Source organism: Acanthochromis polyacanthus, chromosome 6, assembly GCF_021347895.1.
Source record: "Acanthochromis polyacanthus isolate Apoly-LR-REF ecotype Palm Island chromosome 6, KAUST_Apoly_ChrSc, whole genome shotgun sequence".
Classification (NCBI taxonomy): domain Eukaryota; kingdom Metazoa; phylum Chordata; class Actinopteri; family Pomacentridae; genus Acanthochromis; species Acanthochromis polyacanthus.
The window spans coordinates 40,940,569-40,959,836 of NC_067118.1; the positions used below are offsets into that span (position 1 = coordinate 40,940,569).

Consider the following 19,268-nt stretch of genomic DNA (forward strand, 5'->3'; position numbering starts at 1 on the left):
GTCGGCAGCGACCGGCGCTTTTTGGAATAACATGGGGGTCTATGAGAGGAAGGCGGAGCTCAGGAATAAATTTTCATATCGCGTTATACTAACTTTATATTATAGTATCGAACTAGACTAACACATTTAAGCTTTGTTAAACAATGATACATAAATTGAAAACAAACAGAAACTCCGGACAGCAGCTTTAAGGTTGTGACTGTACTAAAAGAAACTGCACTTGAAGACCTGAGAGTGGTTCTTAATGAAATAAACATGCACAAGCCGCTCTGAACACTGGAATCACATCAGCAGAAGGGAAGTAACACTTTGCAGAGATAAAATCAACAGTGACCGACAGATAGCACGCACCAGGCTGGTGAGTAACGAGGACAGAGATAAGATCTGGAGATGATTTTCTATATCGAGCAGCATGCGTTTGATCGATATCATCTCCTTCACTAAAACCCCTAATACCGTGTATTTCCCCCTTGTGTCGTCAGAGCAGCGTGACGACCAGCCCTGTGGGTGTCTGTGCTGTCGGATCCTTCAGGTCGGGCTAATAGAGGCTGAATGGGATCAGGATTTAGGGACTTGGGAGGTTTTGGGCTCTTGGTCGTGTTCCTCCAGCTGCTCCTGAGCAATAATTTGCAGCAAAATTGCAGCAAATTTTTGTGTAAATAAGAATCTAATGACACATGGACCCTCTGAACCACTTTTATTTGACTGGGTTGTTTATTAGCAGCGTAAGATTTTGATCTGAGACGTGTGTTCTACAATAATTTACTTCTCTTCTGATGACTCCTTTTAATCCTCCATCTTTACTGAAGTCTCATCGTCTTTTTTTAATGCTTTATTGCCGTTTTTAAATGTTTTCTCACTGACATGTTCTTTTGGAAAGCTCTCTAGTTTTCATTTGGTGCATTTTCAACTCATTTCTAGTTTTTCCATTAAGATTTCAGAAACCTGCGCTAGTTTATCAATTTTTAAAAACTGCTTTAAGTCAGGGTTTATTAGTCTTTGTTAGAATGTTTGCTTTTTTTTTTTTGCAAGAATGTTATTCTTCGTTGTCAGTAAATTTGAGATTTTGTATGAAAACTTTTTAAGGTACATGAATTCTAATTTAAAGTTTGGCCTGATGGTGACGCTAGAGGTCAGGTCAGGTTTCATTATCAAGAGCTTATTTATGTATTCAACAAATAAACACTTCTGTGGAAATCATTTTCTGGAGGATCAGACTGACCCTAATAAAATGTGTCAGTTATATTTGAGGAGGAGGTTAAATATTGTTTTGTGTTCATTTAAGTGTGCATTAATGTTTCTGGGACACTTTAAATCCAGTAAATTCATCAGACTGGGTAGTTTCTTTGCAATGTGACGCTTCACATAGAAAATGTTGCCATGAATTTAAGGCAACAAGACTCTTAGTTGATGTTTCGCTAATTAATTTCTTGTTTGTAGTGATTTTTTTTTCCGAGAATCCTACACACGTTTATGCATCTTAGCTGGTTAAATAAAGCTAAAGAATAAAAACTAAGTTCAGATGCTGATTTTTAATGATGGAATTCAGTGCATTGACATCACTGGGACGCTTTCTTTTTTAATTCCACGACCTTTATCAGACTGGGCAGTTTAGATTTCACTTTGAAGATACTGAGATACACAGCTGCTGTAGGATGAAATGAGTCCAGTTAGAACCTCAGCACTGTCTGGGTTTTGGAAAAAACAGAACCTTAGTCGATGTTTCTTCAACAAATTTATTGTTTTTAGCATTTTTTTCCCGATAAAACTACTCATGTTTACGCATCTTACCTGGTTAAATACAGCTAAAGAATATAAATTAGGCTTAAATACTGATATTTGTTTATTGTGAGCGGGTGCATAGAGTTTTTTAGGAGACTTTAAGCATTTATCAGTCTGGGAAGCATGTCTGTAGTGTAATATTTCTCATTAAAGTTACTAAAATACAACATGCATTCACTTTTAAACTGAACTGAGTTCAGGTAGAATCTAAATACTGAGGAGTGGGGGGGGGGGGAAGACTTGGTTGATGTTTACTCGATTAAATTCTTGTTTTCAGTGATTTTTTTTCAGAATCCTATACATGTTTATAAATCTTACCTGGTTAAATAAAGCTAAAGAATTAAAACTAATTTCAGTTTTTCCATATTAATCATCGATATTGATTACATTTGGTGCAGTAACGTTATCACAACCTTTAATTCCAGTACATTTACCAGACTGGATCATTTCTTTGCAGTGAGATTGCACAATAAACTCAGCTTGTGATGCATCACGCAGATTAAAACATTATGGGAGCAGCTTCACCGTCCAACACTCTGAAAACTGCATTATTATTGTTTTCCTCGATGGGTAAAATCAGCAGCAGACTGGTGATAAATAACAGCGTGAACGCGGTGCTTGGGTGAGGATTTCACATTTCGCTTCTATTTCCGCACTCGGTTCCTTCTTCCAGCCATTTGCGGATCACTCTGGCTAAATCCAGCCACAAACGCGGAGCTGAAACACGGTTATCTGCCTCATCTGGCCCCTTAAACGCGAACAAAGTGGGTCGTCTGGTTGAAAAATCCGAGCGTGCATCGAGCTGAGTGTTCGCTCGCCTGCGCTCCGTCTGTGCGTCTGCATGAAGCTGCAGCACCCAGAAGTGAACAAAGCGACCCGGAAGCGGTGGTCCGACTGGAGGCAGAAAGAACATCAACCTTTTATATTATAGCTGTTCTCGCAAGACAATATCTGCAAGCAGGACACCAGGTATTTGTGCATGTCTTTCCCCTCTTTTCGCCGCCGTGCACGTCTCCGCTCTGCGCTATTCCCCCGGATGCTTGCATTGTGCACAAAATTGCAATTTCTGTCCTCCAAAAGTTACAGAATGTGGAGGAAGGAGGAGGAGGAGAGAGAAAAAAAAGGCAGCCGTAAAAGTGAAATTTGTCGGAGATGGCACGGCGTCTCTCCGGGCAGACGAGGCTTTGTGCGCCGGTTCTGTTTTGACCTTTACGCATCGGTTCGGTTGTTTTAATCGGTGTAATGAGGCGAAGCTGCTCCGGTTTCCGTGCAGTTTTTTTTCCCTTCTCGTGTGTGTGTGTGTGTATGTGTGTGTGTGCAGGGCATGGTTGTTGTAGGAAGTGTCAGTTTTTTTAAGAGGTGGGGAGGCCGGGCTATTCAAACCTGCAATTCGCCGTAAACAATCCTTCATGCCTTTGACATGATAAACACACCTTTGTGTTGCGTCTCCGCGGCCGCGTTTCCTCCTCCTCACGACAACACGTTCATGCTCCTAAAAAATTTTGGGGTCTGCAGAATATGGCGTCCCGCCTTATAAAAATAAGGCTGCCATTTTTGTTTCTCTTTTGTCTGGAAATGTTTTAAAGAAAACTGTCTGAGAATGTCTGAGGCGCACCGGGAGCCTCGAATCCGCCTCGATCCTCCGGCGGTGCGCGTCCAGATCCGCAGCCAGACAGCAGACATGTCCGAAAAAGTCAAAGAAGGGAAAGTTTCTCTCGTTTTTTTTCCTCCTTCATTGCGTTGGTGTGAATTTTTTAAAGCGACGTCCACTTATTTTCAGGGAATTCAGACAAAAGGAGCAGAGCAGCTCCAGACCGGCTCAGACTCCGGTCTGTTTTTACCGGATGACATTTCTTAAAGATGGCTTTATTAAAGATGCCACTTTTGGCCGCGGGCCTCATTACACTGAGTTATAAAAACAATACATGGCAAGTTTTTACTCTGCTCCATTTATTCTCAGAAGAACTCTTACTTTATCAGTAATTTTAAATTTTAACTATTTATTTGACATTCAAGGTGACGAGTTTTTTTTTTTTTTTTTTAATATCTCAAATTTTGCCAGGATGGTTTGTTTGGATAGAGCCTGACTAGTACTGGATTTAGGGGCTGATTTTTAGGGAGTAAAAACAGATAGATACTTTATAGATACTTTATTAATCCTGACTGAAATTCAAAGTATTCAGCAGCTAAAAAATAACAAAAACACAAAACAGACAGGTTAATAACATCAACATTTCAGTCTTTAAAAACTTGCTGCACAAACAGAACACTGCTAATTTTAAAATCTATAGAGATAATAAATATATTAAAGGTCAATAAACGGTATTTACACCTTTGATTTAAAGTGATTGTGACAGGTAGTACAGGTATATATACATATATGTGAGAGCTGGGAGATGTAACTGAAAAGTCCATCCTAATAAAATGTTTTATGTATTCTTGATCATTTGGCCCAAATCACTAAACATAAAAATTAATGTCCAGTTGTACTATTAGAAACCTCATATTTAATATGTTGGAGCAAAATTTGCAGAAACTGTTTCATTCTAATGAATGATGAGACACATTCTGAATTTAAAAGCCTCTTGTGTTATATTGCCCGCTGTTTATACCCCACTACGTTGCAAAAAGCATGGGGTAACACATACGACATTATGTCCAGTCTATATTACAGTAATAGTATTAGTAGTAGTGGCAGCGTGTTACAAAAGTTATTAGAATAAATACTGTTTTCCAAAACAAATACTTTGAAATGTATTGATTTAGTGAATTTCCAGACTGTGCAAATAATGGAAAACTGTGAATAAGGAGGAAATTTCTGTTTTAAAAAGCCATTTGTTGGTCATTTTGTGTGGTAAACTCAGTCTGTTCGACTCCAAAACTATTTTAAAGGATGTATTAAAAAAAAAAAGAGTGTTTGAAAACTATAGAAACAGTGACAGTAAAGGTGTTTTTTTTAAGATGTAAAGAAATAGTAAGACAGGATTTGTAGGAACCTGTAACAACAGGAGTCAAACTTCATCCTACTTGTTTCTAGGATGAACCAGGCCTCCGGTAGAGTGATGTGGAGGTGACGGGATTCATGGGGTCGTGGGTGTTTTTAGGCCAAAAAGTTTGTCTACCGAAGGCATGCAGGATTCTTCTAGGGAGGTCTCAGACTAGCACACTGCAGGAGACCTGCATGGAAGTAGAGAGAGAGTGATTTAGGGTGAAGAGGTGGGTAGTGAATGAGCCGGAGTTTGTTCACAGAACTGAACTTTACATTTTTGTTATGGTTTTTGTGGTGATTTGCAGCTAGCACATTTGTTACACCCAGCCTGGGGGTACTCGAAGTGCCATCTTTCACTGATCCAAGCAGCTCAGAAACATAAAGCAGTGGCAATAGTTTAACCTAAATTCAGAGTGAGCAAAAAAACAAAATGACAAACAAAAACCCACTAATCTGTTGAGCAAGACTGACCTGACCAAACAAAAGTTGGTAGCAGAAAAACAGTCTTACCTCCCTATCCTAACTTAAAACCGGTTAACCAGAGAGTGGCAGCTCACTCCTACTACACATCACAGTTTACTAGACAGAGGAGAAGTCACGCTGGCTGTGTGCTGGTTGGAATCAGTGAAGACTGGATGACCCTTTAACACCGGCCTTTAAGGGAAACTATCGAACAGTTTTCTTATCGATGACGTGTTTATCGCCCATTCCTACATGTATAAATATGCTAGTTTTATGATTAGAAGGGGAAATCATGGACTCATTGTTAACTTTCCAGCAATTTATTTCACAAACTAGTTAGCATCTTATCATAAATACACTGAATAACGCTGCACACAGCACTAAACTGGACAGGCTGCAGTAGCGTTCAGAAGTTTGGGGTCACTTAGAAATGTCAATGAAAGTACCATTAAATAAATGATAAATCCAGTTTAGACATTGTTAATGTGGTAAATGACAATTGTAGCTGGAAACGGCTGATTTTTAATGGAATATCTCCATAGGAGTACAGAGGAACATTTCCAGCAACCATCACTCCTGTGTTCTAATGCTACATTGTGTTAGCTAATGGTGTTGAAAGGCTCATTGATGATTAGAAAACCCTTGTTCAGTTATGTTAGCACATGGATAAAAGTGTGGCTTTAATGGAAAACATGGAATTGCCTAGCCTAGCCGCGCTAGACAACCCACGGCAACGAATTTAATTCTCTGCCAGGGTGGGTCTAGTTACCCTCCATAAGCCTCGAGGTTGGATGCTCCTAAAACTGGCCGACGAATCACCATGAAGTGTAGAGTCAGAAGGCGGGCGTAACGAAGTGACGACAGAGGCGTGACGATTCTGACAGAAACAACTGGAAACAACCATAGAAACAAGGATAGACAAGAAGATGGCTGAGCACAAACAGTTATCTTTCAACTCAGCTTTGGCCACAGCCCTTAAAGATTTGAAGCTAAAATTCAACTTGAAAGATAAACAAAGGATAAGATAAGAAAGATAAATAAGGCTTCACCAAACTCCCGCATCCTCTGTTTTCTGGCGCTCTAGGAACTACGTCAGCCTATTCGTTGCGCTGATTGGTTGTATACCTACCCAATTGCTGCAGAGTGATTTGAAAGACAACCTTTTAGCCCGCCTCCCTCCCTGTCGAGAGTTCCTAGACCCTTGCGTCTTCAGACCTGGGTCTAGCGCAGCTAGGCTAGAAATTGCCTGGATGACCCCAAACTTTTGAACGGTAGTGTAAATGTGATGATACAATTTCTAAACGAGTTCATGCATCTCTTTCTCTGTTTGGTTCTTTAAAAAGTTTGGTTTTTGGTACATTTTGAACAACATATATACATGAAAGGCCAGTATCGGCTAATAATATCAGCCCAGTGTTACATCGGTTAGACTCTAGTCGAGTAATACTAAGGAAGACTGTGCAACGCGCTTGAAAAATGGGAACGTCTCGCAAATGGACTTTGAGTTAAGATTTTGTGTTTTCAAGGTCAAGAATTAACCATCGAGCTGAATGCTACATCTGATGCCCACAAATGTTCAAATATCCTCATGAATGACAGTAAATTGTCTAAACATTTTAAATTACAAATCGTCAATTTATTCAGCATAATCACAAGTTTTAAGAACCAACAAGAAACCACATGACAAACTCTTTGCACCCTACGCTGGAACAACCCAAACTGTAATCTACTGACAGAAATCAGACGTCAAAACAAACGGAGAGCTCAAACCTCCAGATGTACACAGACACACTGTAGGGGGGAGTTTGTGAACAGTAGATGCAAAGTAATGAAATGTTAATGTCTGTCTCTACCTTTCCATTCAAATCATGATGTGTGTGAATATGGTGTTGAAATTTTCACAGGTTAAAACGCTAGACTGACACGTCTGTAGAAACACAACAGCTCATTAAGTGTAACTTTTAAATGTGACTAAAATAAATGTCGTTTGCTTCAGGATGGCAGAGCCTCGATTTAACAACCCGTACTTTTGGCCGCCGCCCCCCTCCATGCCAGGCCAGGTAAGTCCACTCACAACATGTAATCACTGTGACATTTCCACCCGTCACTGCCATTTGTTTCCATGTGTGAATGTCTTTTCAGCCATTCAGCTCCAAACTCTGAGAACCACGGTTCACTCTGAGCAAACGTTAAAGCCGTTCTGTGTGCTGGTCAGTGTTTTCTGTCCCGCCGTGTCTTTCTGTTTGGTGGCGTGAACGACATTCACACACGGTGGCTGTTGTCTGTTGAGCATGACCCGTTAACCCTTTCAGCTGGATAACCTGGTCCTCATTAACAAGATCAAGGAGCAACTGATGGCTGAGAAGATTCGACCCCTGCACCTGCCGCCTACCTCCACCCCCTCTCAGCAGCCTCTGCTGGTGCCCACCTCCAACCCGGACGGCGGCGCTCAGCACGGCATGCCGGTGCCGAAGCCTCAGCCTCAGCAGGTGCCGGGTCACCACCCACAGCCCCAGGGCTCCGGACAGCCCGACATCGCTCTGCACGCCCGGCCCGCCTCCAGTTCTGGACCAGGTACAGCTTTAATTCGTTTGTAGTTCCAGCAGTGGAACACAACACTGCAGCATCAAACACTGATGGGTCAATCTATAACTGAGGGACTTTAGAAGTCCATGGGGTATATCTTACCTACATTTTTATTAAAAATGTGTTTATTATGATCATGTCATTCCAAATTTCCTATTTATTTATTATGGAAATAATCACTTATTATTAAAAAATGACAGGATATCACTAAAATGTCAACTATGATACAAAAAGACACATCCAGAATGACTTGAAAATGACCCATAGTTACGGAAAATTAGTCCAGAATGACATGAAATTTTTCATTAACGACTTAAAAATTATCCCAAAGACACAAAAATGATCCAAAAATAAGGAGAAAAGATCCAAGCTTACATAAAACCTGTTGAAAATGACAAGAAAATTGCCCAAAATGACTCAATAATTGTCCGGGTCAATCTGTAATTGAGGGACGTTTGAAGTCCATGGGATATATCTTGCAGACATTTTTATGAAAAGTCAAAAAACTCATGTTTTTTATGTTCATTATGATCATGTCTTCACAAATTCCATAATTATTTATTATGGAAACAATCAATTATTAAAAAATGGCTGGATATCACTAAAATGTCAACTATGATACAAAAAGACCCGTCCAGAATGACTTGAAAATGATCCATAATGAGATAATCATGACAGATATGTTTTTTCACAATATATCAAATATTATATGGAAAATAACAAATTAAAATCACTTTCCACTAAATTCCCATTACAAAAACACCTCTCCAGGAAGTCTGTGTAGGTTCTCATTCATCCAGGTCATGGTTATCCAAAGTAGTTTAAATCAATCCACTGGACTTGAAGAAAGTTCCTTGAAGACGTTTCACCTCTCATCCAAAAGGCTTCTTCAGTTCTGGTGGTGGTTGGTGTTGCCTCAGCTTTTAAACCTCTGTGAGGTGTGTCCAGGGCTATTATTCCAACGACCAATACCAAAACTCATCTGACTACTCAACGATGGTCGTTGGGAGAATCGGTGGGGGTCGTTGAAATGCACAGATGTCACTGAGCCCTCGTGTGCTAATGGTGGTCATTAGCATGAGTCTGCTGAGTAGTTCTTTTGGGGAGTTCTGAAAGGACCTGATTGTAAATTGGCAAAAGATGATGTCACAGACCACCCCCCCCCCTGTTCAGAGATGGCTTCTCTACTTTGACATGGATGGCTTCTTTCACTCCTCTCTCAAACCATCTGTCCTCCCTGTCCAAAGGTTAAGTTAAATAGTCAGATGAGTTTTGGTATCGGTCGTTGGAATAATAGCCCTGGACACACCTCACAGAGGTTTAAAAGCTGAGGCAACACCAACCACCACCAGAACTGAAGAAGCCTCTTGGATGAGAGGTGAAACGTCTTCGAGGAACCTTCTTCAAGTCCAGTGGATTGATTTAAACTATTTCAGATTACCTCTCCAGGAAGTGTGTTAATTCCAGATCACATGACCACATGATGTCATTTCCTCCTGAAGAAAAGACTGGCCAGACTCCAAGGCTTTCTGACTTATTTAATATAAAGTAGTCAACAGGTTTACTACAATATCTTTAGAAATAACTTTCAACTTCAGTTTTACTCAGTTATATATATAATATTTAGAAGAATCTTTCTTTAAAATGCCATGTGGTGTTTGGTTATAGACGTCCATGTTGGTTTTAGGCCTGAAAACAGCAAAAATGTCAACTATGATGCAAAAAGTCCTGACTCCGATACTGGCATTGAGTTCATGGACATTTTGGGAAAGTGGTGTAATTGAGCGAAGTGTGCAGGTGTTCTCATTCTGTTGCCTGGACATTTCTTCAGATGTTTTCTCTTTAAATCAAGAACCTCTTTGGATTTTAGGCTGTGTTTTCTTTGGGACAAACTCTTGAAATGCTGCTGCTGGAGTCCAGAGAACACAAGGTTTAATGAAAGAAACTTTTTGGAAGTAGGTATTGAAGCTATGCATTTTGAGTATCAGCAATTCCTTTTACTGGCAGCAGTGTGGACTTTTTCCAAACCACACTCAAACATCTCTACAGTGAAAATTATCGGCTATGGAACTGATACGTGCTTTAAAGCTCCAGCGCTGTAAATTCTTCCACATGCCTGTTTATTGTGATGCACTGATTGGGATGTCGTCACCTCATAAATTCCAGATGGAAACATGGACGACAAGTCAGCAGTGAAGGCCAAAGGATTATGGGAAGACTGGCACATGAGACAGCTGGGTGAGCAGCCAGGCCGGGTCAACCATCGCTCAGGTACTGCAGTCATTCAATCCGCTGCTGTGTGTGTGTGTGGGGGGGAAACAGCAAAACAATCAGCCTCTATGTCGTTTAAATGGACAGCAGTGGTATCATTTATAGTCTACATCCCAAAACCTGCCGGGGGTGTGGAAAGGCACATTAGCTTTAAATAAAAAAAATACCAAAATTACACCATTTATCAGAGCTAGAAAGAAAATTTATGTGTTACCATGGCAACAAGTGAACGCTGTGTCGGTTACCTGCAATCAGTTCACTCGACCCGCTACATATTTTGGTATCTATGCATAACGTACGCATGCACAACACACGTCTGTGCTCACGCAAGGCATTTTTTGATTTATTTAGTTAGTTTGTGGGTCGATATTTATTAACTGGCCAGATTCTGTTTTGCTGTGATTTCTGAATACACAAATTGAGGAATGAACAGTCTTGGCAGAGCACTGCGTTCTCCGAGTGCCTTTCTGCAGAAATCAGCCAGTCACATTTAATGCTTTTTAATGCCATTTTAATGAATGCTTTACTGTAAAAATTTTTTAATGCCACTACCATTAACTCAACAAATTACACGGGTTTGTTTTTTGTAAACGTTGATTTTTATCAGAAAACTGTCGCTACATTTTACTATTTCTGAATCCAGAAACCACCCCTGACCTCCCACGGGCTGCAGTCATTCTCTGACATCCACGGTTTCAAGCAGTTTTTGCTGGAATTTGCATTTCTCCTTTTCCCAGCTCTGCTCCACCTGGTCCAGCCTGCCGGCCACTTTAAAAACATGCAGTTTTTGACGATTGTACCCGACCGACCGGAACAATTATCGCAATGCTTCAGCAGGTTTACGCAGATGCACGTATCTGACAAATCAGTCTAGAATTATATATTATTACCATCAAACATTTTTCTTGAAAACTGCAGAAAGAATTTCTAATGCCACTGAGAATCAAATTTAATGATTTTTAATGCCATTTAAGGCTTTAATTTTTGCAAAATCAATTTAATGACGTAATGCTTGCCCTGCAGAAACCCTGTTCTGGTTTGTATCTGTGTTGTTTATTTGTTCTCTTTCTTCCTGCTCCTGTCATTATTGTAAAAGAGAAATTGTTCTCAACTGATCTTACCTGGTGAAACAAAGAATTAAAAAAAGAAAGGAACGGCTCTGGGCTAAAAACTGATCTAGTTCTGGTTCCCACCTCTGCAGGTCTGGCTCCCTCATCTCGGCCCGACAGCCACAGCACCTCAGAGGCTCTGACCCCCACGACTCCCACCTCCAGCAGCCAGAACCGGCTGGGCGGCGCCCCCTCGGTCAACATCATCTCGGGGCTGGCCAGCGGCCCCGGCATGGACCACATGAAGGCTGGAGGCCTGGCAGGACTGCTGGGCCCCCCACCGAAGGCACCTCGGGGCAGAAAGAAGATCAAAGCTGAAAACACGTCTGGTCCCCTGCTGGTGGTGCCCTACCCCATCCTGGCAGACCAAGGCTGCGTCACTGTTGCACCCAAAGAGGGCAAAACCTACAGGTTGGACACAGGAACCTGCTGCTGCTGTTTTAAAGCAGGAATGTCAAACTCATTTTAGTTCAGGGGCCACATTCAGCCCAATTTGATCTGAAGTGGGACAGACCAGTAAAATCATAACATAAATAACCACAATTTCACTTGTTTCCTATGTTTTAGTGCAAAAATGTTCACATTTAAGGAGTTATCTTAATATAAAACATGAACAATGTCAAATTTCTTAAGAATATAAGTTTAATTTCAGCAACCTCAGTTTATTATTTCCACATTACAACTCACAGATCACAGAATGTCTACAAAGGAACAACATTTAGTCAGAGCTATCTGGAATGGAACACTATAGCGTTTTACTTAATGATCAAAATGACAAAAGTCAGACCAAAAAAAAGAGACAAAAAGCTACAAAAACAAGACAAAATATTACAAAAATGCGACAAAAAAAGGGACAAATGTCACAAAAACAAAAAATGAGACAATAAATTAGACAACAAAGTTACAAAGCAACAAAAAAATGGACAAAAAACAAGACAAAAAATTACTCAAATGACACAAATGAGACATTAAACGACAAAAGCAAGAAACAAAATGACAAAAATAAGACAAAAAACACAAGCGAGACAATAAGGAAACACGAAACGACAAAAAATGAGACAAACGACACGAAACAAAACAAAAAGAGACAAAAAAAATAGACTAAAAAGTTACAAAGCGACAAAAAATTTGACAAAAACAAGAAACAAAACGACAAAAACATGAAACAAATGACAAAAATCAGACAAACAACAAAAAATCACAAAAATCAGACACAAAAGAACAAAGAACAATCTAGTATTTTACTTTCTGATCCAAACAACTCGTGGTCTAAAAATTATTGTAAATTCATAGTTTTACTAATTTCCAATCTGCAGTTAATGTCTTCTCTGTCGTTTTTACACTTCGAGGGCCGGATTGGACCCTCTGGAGGACCACTTTTGGCCCACGGGCCTCATGTTTAACACCTGTGTTTTAAAGCTTCTGCTGCATCCTCAAGGGGAGGTTTGATTTTAGTGCTGATGTTGCAAAGCCGATTCACAGATTTAATTATGGTCTGCGCAGAATCGATAGCTATTTGCTTGAGACATGTTTGGTTACAAGTGTACATTACTGAGATGTGCTCCTCACTGGGGCTTTAATACGAACATCTTTATCCTGAATCGATGGAAGCTCAGCGAGAGGAAAGTTTGACGAATAAACTCAGACGATGAGCAGAATTTTTCTAGAGTTCAGTCCCAGATGAAGAGATATAACAGCACCCTTAGTCAGAAGTAGAGGATGAGGAATGGAAAAAGAACAAAACAGGCATAAAACATAAAGGAATATTTCTGTTTTCTGGAATTTTCCTCTAATCTTCATCACTGGATTGTCAAAAGTATCCTATCATCATCTGGAAAAACATGGAAAAGATGCAAAAAATTCCACAAAAAAGAGAAGTAAAATCACCAAAGAAGATCCAGAATTACCGGAAAAATAAGCAAAACCACCACATAAACTCAAAGTCATGGAATAAAGACACTAACTGATGCAGAAATCACCACAAACACTCAACATCCCTATAAAATGTTGCAAAATCACCACAAAAAGATGGAAACAAATCACAAAAAGAGGCAATTTGACCACAAAAACTCACTAAACTACCAAAAAAAAAAGACGCAAAAACCCGACAAAATGGTGCAAAGTCACCACACAAAGAAGCCAAATCGCCTGAAAGACTCAAAATCCTGACAAAAAGTTGAAAAATGACCCCCAAAAAAGATGCAAAATCTTTCCTAAACAGACAAAAGTACCACAAAAACAAGAAACATCACAACAAACTCAAGATTTTTTTTCCTCAATCTGGTGCAGTTTTTTTGGATCAGGAGTTTTCAGAGGCAGCAAATTACATCATTCTCTTCATGGTCTGACTTCCTGCTGTCGTACTTTTTCAACTCTCAGTGGCTGTTGGTCTTTTAGCAAATTAGAGCTTGCAAGATTCAGCCTTCATTTGTGAGGTTTGTCGGAATTTCCGAAACTAACTGGGCACAAAATTAACACCCAAATGAAAGTAGAATTAAACTCTAATCTGACTTTGTTTAGACATCAGTGCTTCTGATTCAGACTTGATCACGATTTGCTTAATTTTTTAATAAAAACGACTGAAGCGGCCTCACTGTCGGATTAGCAAGTAACGTTACTGTGCTCTGCTTCGATGCAAACTCGCACTTGTCAGATCTGACCATTTTCTGCATTTTTCTGTCCCTTTCTGTCGTCACCTAGATGCAAAGTGTGCCCGCTCACCTTCCTAACCAAGTCAGAGATGCAGATCCATTCCAAGTCCCACACAGAGGCCAAACCACACAAGTGTCCCCACTGCTCCAAGACGTTCGCCAACGCCTCCTACCTGTCCCAGCACCTGCGCATCCACCTGGGCATCAAACCCTACCACTGCTCCTACTGCGAGAACTCCTTTCGGCAGCTGTCACACCTGCAGCAGCACACCAGGTGGGTGGAGCTGTGAACGCAAAGCAGAGGAAGTTTAAAAAGAAAAAAAAGCCAAATGGAGCTAATGCTAACTCACTAGCATTACTGTGTAGATATTATACTGAAGTCTGACTGCTACTGATTACAGTTTACTTACATTTACAGCTTATTTTCCAATAGTATAAATTATAGATTATTTTCTGTTTGTCGTTTTAGCTTAATATAAAAGCCAGTTCAGTTGGACTTTCATTAAAATCCTTAAATTTTCATGCAAATATCGGAATCGGGCTCATATTTACACGTACAGAAGGTCACGTTTATGCTTGGAGAGGATTTCCCAACTATCATGCCTTTATTTTACTGCTTTGATCATATTTTACCTTCTTTAATTTTACCTGCAATTCCTTTCATTTTCAACAAAAACGTAACAATTGTGAGAAATTAGAGTTTATAGATTCATAAAATCTGATCTGTATTGTGAGTTTTGCAGCAACATAAATGAATAAATCTCAGTCATCTTTGTCATTTAACCTTTTTTTTTTATCTGCTTCTTTCGCCACAGAATCCACACTGGCGATAGGCCTTATAAATGTGCTCACCCTGGATGTGAAAAGGCTTTTACCCAGCTGTCGAACCTCCAGGTCTGTAAAAATTCACAAATAAATGATGCAGTTCCACCCTTCACCTTCCTGTTGTCCTGCAGGCCAAAACTGACCCGTTTTAAAGTTTGAAAATGTGAAATGTGAATCTGATGTCCACATTTTCAACATTTTTGAGACATTTTCAAACATTTTTTGGTGGAAAAAAGAAATGTTAAAAATGTTTTTTTAAGAACATTCACAAAAAATCAACCAAAATCCAGCGAAATCCGCTGGATTTTGGTTGATTTTTTTGTGAATGTTCTTCAAGAAAATATTAGAAGTTTTACTGATATATATGTAATCACTTTAGATATTTTTAGGATTTTTTTTGGAAGATTTTTACACATTTTTTTGAAAGTATTTACAAGATTTTTCTTGCCAAATTTGGGGGAAACTTTTTAGGAATTATTGGAATTTTCTTCCTGAAGGTTTTGCAAATTTTCAGAAATTTGGGGATTTTTTTGCTGATTATTTTTTGGATTTTTTTGCAGACAACAATATTTTTTGGTACCCGTAAATGAGGACAACAGGAGAGTTAAGAGATGAATCCCTTGAATTGACTGTACTTTCAACTCACCGCTCTACAACTTTTTGTTTCTTCCCCGACAGTCTCACCAGAGGCAGCACAATAAAGACAAGCCGTATAAATGTCCTAACTGCTACCGTGCCTACTCAGACTCTGCATCATTGCAGATCCACTTGTCAGCGCATGCCATCAAAAACGCTAAGGCCTACTGCTGTAGCATGTGTGGCCGGGCATACACCTCCGTGAGTAAACCACAACTTATCTGTTCGCTATCTGAGAATGTCACAGATTTTCCTAGGGAGCCTTCAGAGACACTTTCTATGCGGCCGATAAGATGATGGCATTTGATAACATCCTCTCTTCCTTGGACTAGAAGCAGTTTCCTGTTTGTGATGTTTAACAAGTCAGCACACTCTTGTTCCACGTAAACCAAACAGAAAAGAAGTGTTTTACAGAGTTTAATTCTCATATTGGTACACCTGTAGAAGGTGATTTAATGATGTTTGACTTGTAAAGCAGGCTGTTTTCCAGTTAGACTGAAATGTTAACGAGCACTTTAATGAATGTGGAGCAACTTCAGCTAAAATAGAGCAACAGTAATAATGTAAACTTTAACTAACATAGAGCGACTTTAATATAGAACAACTTTAACTCCTTTAGAGCAACTTTTTTTAAAAATATCAACTTTTACAAATATAGAGCAACTTTAATATAAAGCAACTTTAACTAATACAGAGCAACTCTGACTCCTTTAGAGCAACTTTATCTAATAACTTTTACTAATATAGAGCAACTTTAACTGAAATAAAACAATAACTCATTTTAGATCAACTTTCACTTATGTGGAGCAACTTTGACGCATTAAGAGCAACTTTAACTATATCAACTTTAACTAATATAGAGCAACTTTAATAATGTCAACTTTAACTCATTTTAGATCAACTTTCACTTATGTGGAGCAACTGACTCATTTAGAGCAACTTTAGCTAATGTCAAGCAACTTTAACTCATATAGAGCAACTTTAGGTAATATAGAGCAATTTTAACTAATATAGAGCAACTTTTACTCATTTTAGGGCAACTTTCACTAATCTGGAGCAATTTTGACTCCTTTAGAGCAACTTTAACTAATGTCGGGAAACTTTAACAAGCAACTTTAACTCATTTCGAGCAACTGTAACTTGTATAGAGCAACTTCAGGATAGAGCAACTTTGATATTATCAAGTTTAACTCATTTCCAGCAACTTTAATTCATTTAGTGCAACTCTAACTATAATAGAGCAACTTTAACTCATTTTGAGCAACTTTAACTTGTATAGAGCAACTTCAGGATAGAGCAACTTTGATATTATCAAGTTTAACTCATTTCGAGCAACTTTAATTCATTTAGTGCAACTTTAACTATAATAGAGCAACTTTAACTCATTTTGAGCAACTTTAATATGGAGCAACTTTAATTTATGTACACAACAAACGTTTGAATGTTAATGTAAGTGGAAGCAACGTAAGCATAAATGCAAAATGTGGATTTTCAATGAAAAGAAAATCTAAGAATCCAGTGAATTAAATCTGTGCTGCTGCAGAGATACTATGTAGTTATTTAGTGTTTCCTCAAGAAGTGAAAAATTAGTTTACTGCTTGTATTGAAACCGACTTCCTGTGGGGCATCTTTTGAGAGAACAAAAGGGTGAAACGTCCTAAAAATCCAACTGTGATCGCCGATAGACTCTGCTGTTTATTGGCAGCGCATTCATTTCTGCTGGTGTGTTTCAGGAGACCTACCTTATGAAGCACATGTCCAAACACACGGTGGTGGAGCACCTAGTGAGCCACCAGTCGCCCCAGAGGACCGAGTCCCCCAACATCCCCATACGCATCTCCCTCATCTGAGCCTCCTGGACGCTCGGCGGCGGAAGTTCAGAGTGTGCGTTCGGCTGGAGCTTGTGAGGCCCTGCACCCACGGCCATCTACATAAGGCTTACATTAGCATTATGACAGCTGACATGAGCATTCAGTGTTAGATTCAGTAAATCAGACTGCCTCCATCCGTCTCGACACGGGCCGTCTGTCAAAAATGAGCACAGCGTTATTTCTTTTTGTGAATGTAACAACACAGCTAGATGTTGTCCAGGGGGATCGAGCGGCAAAGAATGTCTTGCGTCAGATTTGATAAGCACTTTCGTAAGCGTCATGTAAACCGCCGGATGCATTGGCCGTTAGAAATGTTTTAGCTAATTTTTTTTCCTTTTCCTCTTCCATGAAATGGGTTTCCAAAATGTGCCAGATGATGTTTGCCCTTATAAAGAAATGAGAAAGTGAAAAAAAAAAAAAAGAAACATGTTTGCTGGGTGTATTCTGGAGACATCCAAAGATAATCTTAAAGCACTTTTAGGCCTTGTGGTTTTGGCTCAAATTGTTTCAATCTTGATGGACGGAAAATGCCAAAGGGCATTACTTGTGGCAGCTAAGAGCACTGACTGCGTACAAATAACAGTCTTTTCTGTTACTTTCTTTGTTTTTACTCACGTTTTTGTGCAAGTACAGGGTCATCTAAATTTGAAGTGAGGCAATCGGTAGATGACAATTAAAAAAATATGATTGTATGAGGAACTTTTATTATTGTATCGAGGAGGCTAAAAACAGAGCTACATGGAAGGGAAGAAAGATGAATGTTTGTTTTTTTTTTTTTAATATCCAAAACCTTTCACGCCATATTTGATGTTCACCTTTTCGCGGCACCTTTACGATCGCAGAAACACTGCTCGTCTTCACTTCTTCTCTCGTCCCGGTAGTTAGTGCCATATACGAGGAGGTTTAAAGAAAAGGCAAAATCTCGTAATAGTGTGCGTCTGCTTTCACTATTTCAGTTCAGCGTTTACTGTTATTTTCTAAGGATTAGAAGTATATTGCACATGTATCAGTGCCAGCTCTACTCCACTCTACTCTCTTTTTAAAGACACTTGAGCTGAAATTAAATTTTACTTGAGTGGTAAATTTTAAACCTAACCATCGGACCAAAATGTGAAGTTATTGTACAGCTATTCTAACCCAGTTAAGATTTTTTTTTAATCTTTAATAAGCTTTACCCATTTGGAATAAACTGCAGTATGAGTCATATTCAGTAGGCCTATATTCTGAGTTTATGCAGAGGTGAATCTTTTCCGTTTTTCCTCCTTTAGTATTCCTTTTATTGTACACAGTATTGTTTGTTGTATTTTTACTGTAACCTCTGAATGGTACTAATAGCGTACCCTGTATTCTTCAGGGCACTTCAGAAAAGGTGCTACGGCTCGACGTTACGTTTGAGATGGAACTGAGAATAATGTAAAATACATATACAGTATATAGTATGTTTTCAAAAGAATTAAAAACTTATTACTCAAGCCACTGGCCTGAAAACAGACATTTACGCCAACAACAGACCCTGCCTCTTCAACTTACTCTCTCTCTTTTGAGACAATGGGAAAATGTACATGTTGCTATACTGTAAAACATGTTACTCATTTATAGTACCTATTTTTAAGTTTTCATAAACACGTTCTGTTTGGGTTTTGTAAGAGTTTATGTATGGACTTACTGTAATTATTTTAGTCGACCTGTATGTTATTAATATTCATGTTTTATATCAGTTATTTACATGTAAGCCTTAACTGTTTTATCATCCCATTTCCATTACTCTGTATTGTGTTCTGCAGTATTCAGTCGTGTAAACATTTTTATTTTTTTTCCTTCCGCATGGAGTTCCTGAGCTGTAATCTGTATAACTGTTTAACCCATGTTCTCTATGAAAAGATATTGCGTAGATTTATTACACTTTTTCCTGTCTTGCATTGTGGTTTCATATACAGTTTCTAGACAACTAAATATGCACAGCCAAGACTGAGAAGATGAACTAAGGTTATCGATGTTTAAAAAAGGAAAAAAAAGCTTTGTATCTTTACCTTGTTTAATAAACAGACTGTTATAAATTAACCACACATTTCTCCATTTGTAGTAG

General features: G+C 39.1%; 2 protein-coding genes across 3 annotated transcripts in view; one reads left to right on the forward strand and one right to left on the reverse strand.

Moving 5' to 3' along the window:
• si:ch211-112c15.8 (tumor necrosis factor receptor superfamily member 1A) overlaps positions 1 to 3,550 on the reverse strand; it is a 23,743-nt gene extending 20,193 nt beyond the window's left edge. The window contains exon 1 of the mRNA XM_022219992.2: positions 3,216 to 3,550. The gene's annotated coding sequence lies outside the window, so the exon portion shown is untranslated. The remainder of the gene's footprint in view (positions 1 to 3,215) is intronic.
• znf362b (zinc finger protein 362b) lies at positions 2,311 to 19,243 on the forward strand. 2 transcript variants are annotated; one of them, XM_022219990.2, is made up of 9 exons: positions 2,311 to 2,751; positions 7,230 to 7,293; positions 7,573 to 7,807; positions 9,986 to 10,090; positions 11,292 to 11,610; positions 13,900 to 14,124; positions 14,666 to 14,744; positions 15,354 to 15,512; positions 17,045 to 19,243. In XM_022219990.2, exons 2-9 carry the CDS (start codon positions 7,231 to 7,233, stop codon positions 17,159 to 17,161), a joined length of 1,302 nt encoding a protein of 433 aa, XP_022075682.1. In that variant the 5' UTR covers positions 2,311 to 2,751; position 7,230; the 3' UTR covers positions 17,162 to 19,243. The 2 variants fall into 2 exon arrangements, with proteins under 2 accessions (XP_022075682.1, XP_022075681.1); XM_022219989.2 differs by having other exon boundaries at positions 2,312 to 2,751; positions 7,546 to 7,807.
• The last annotated feature ends 25 nt before the right edge of the window (positions 19,244 to 19,268 follow it).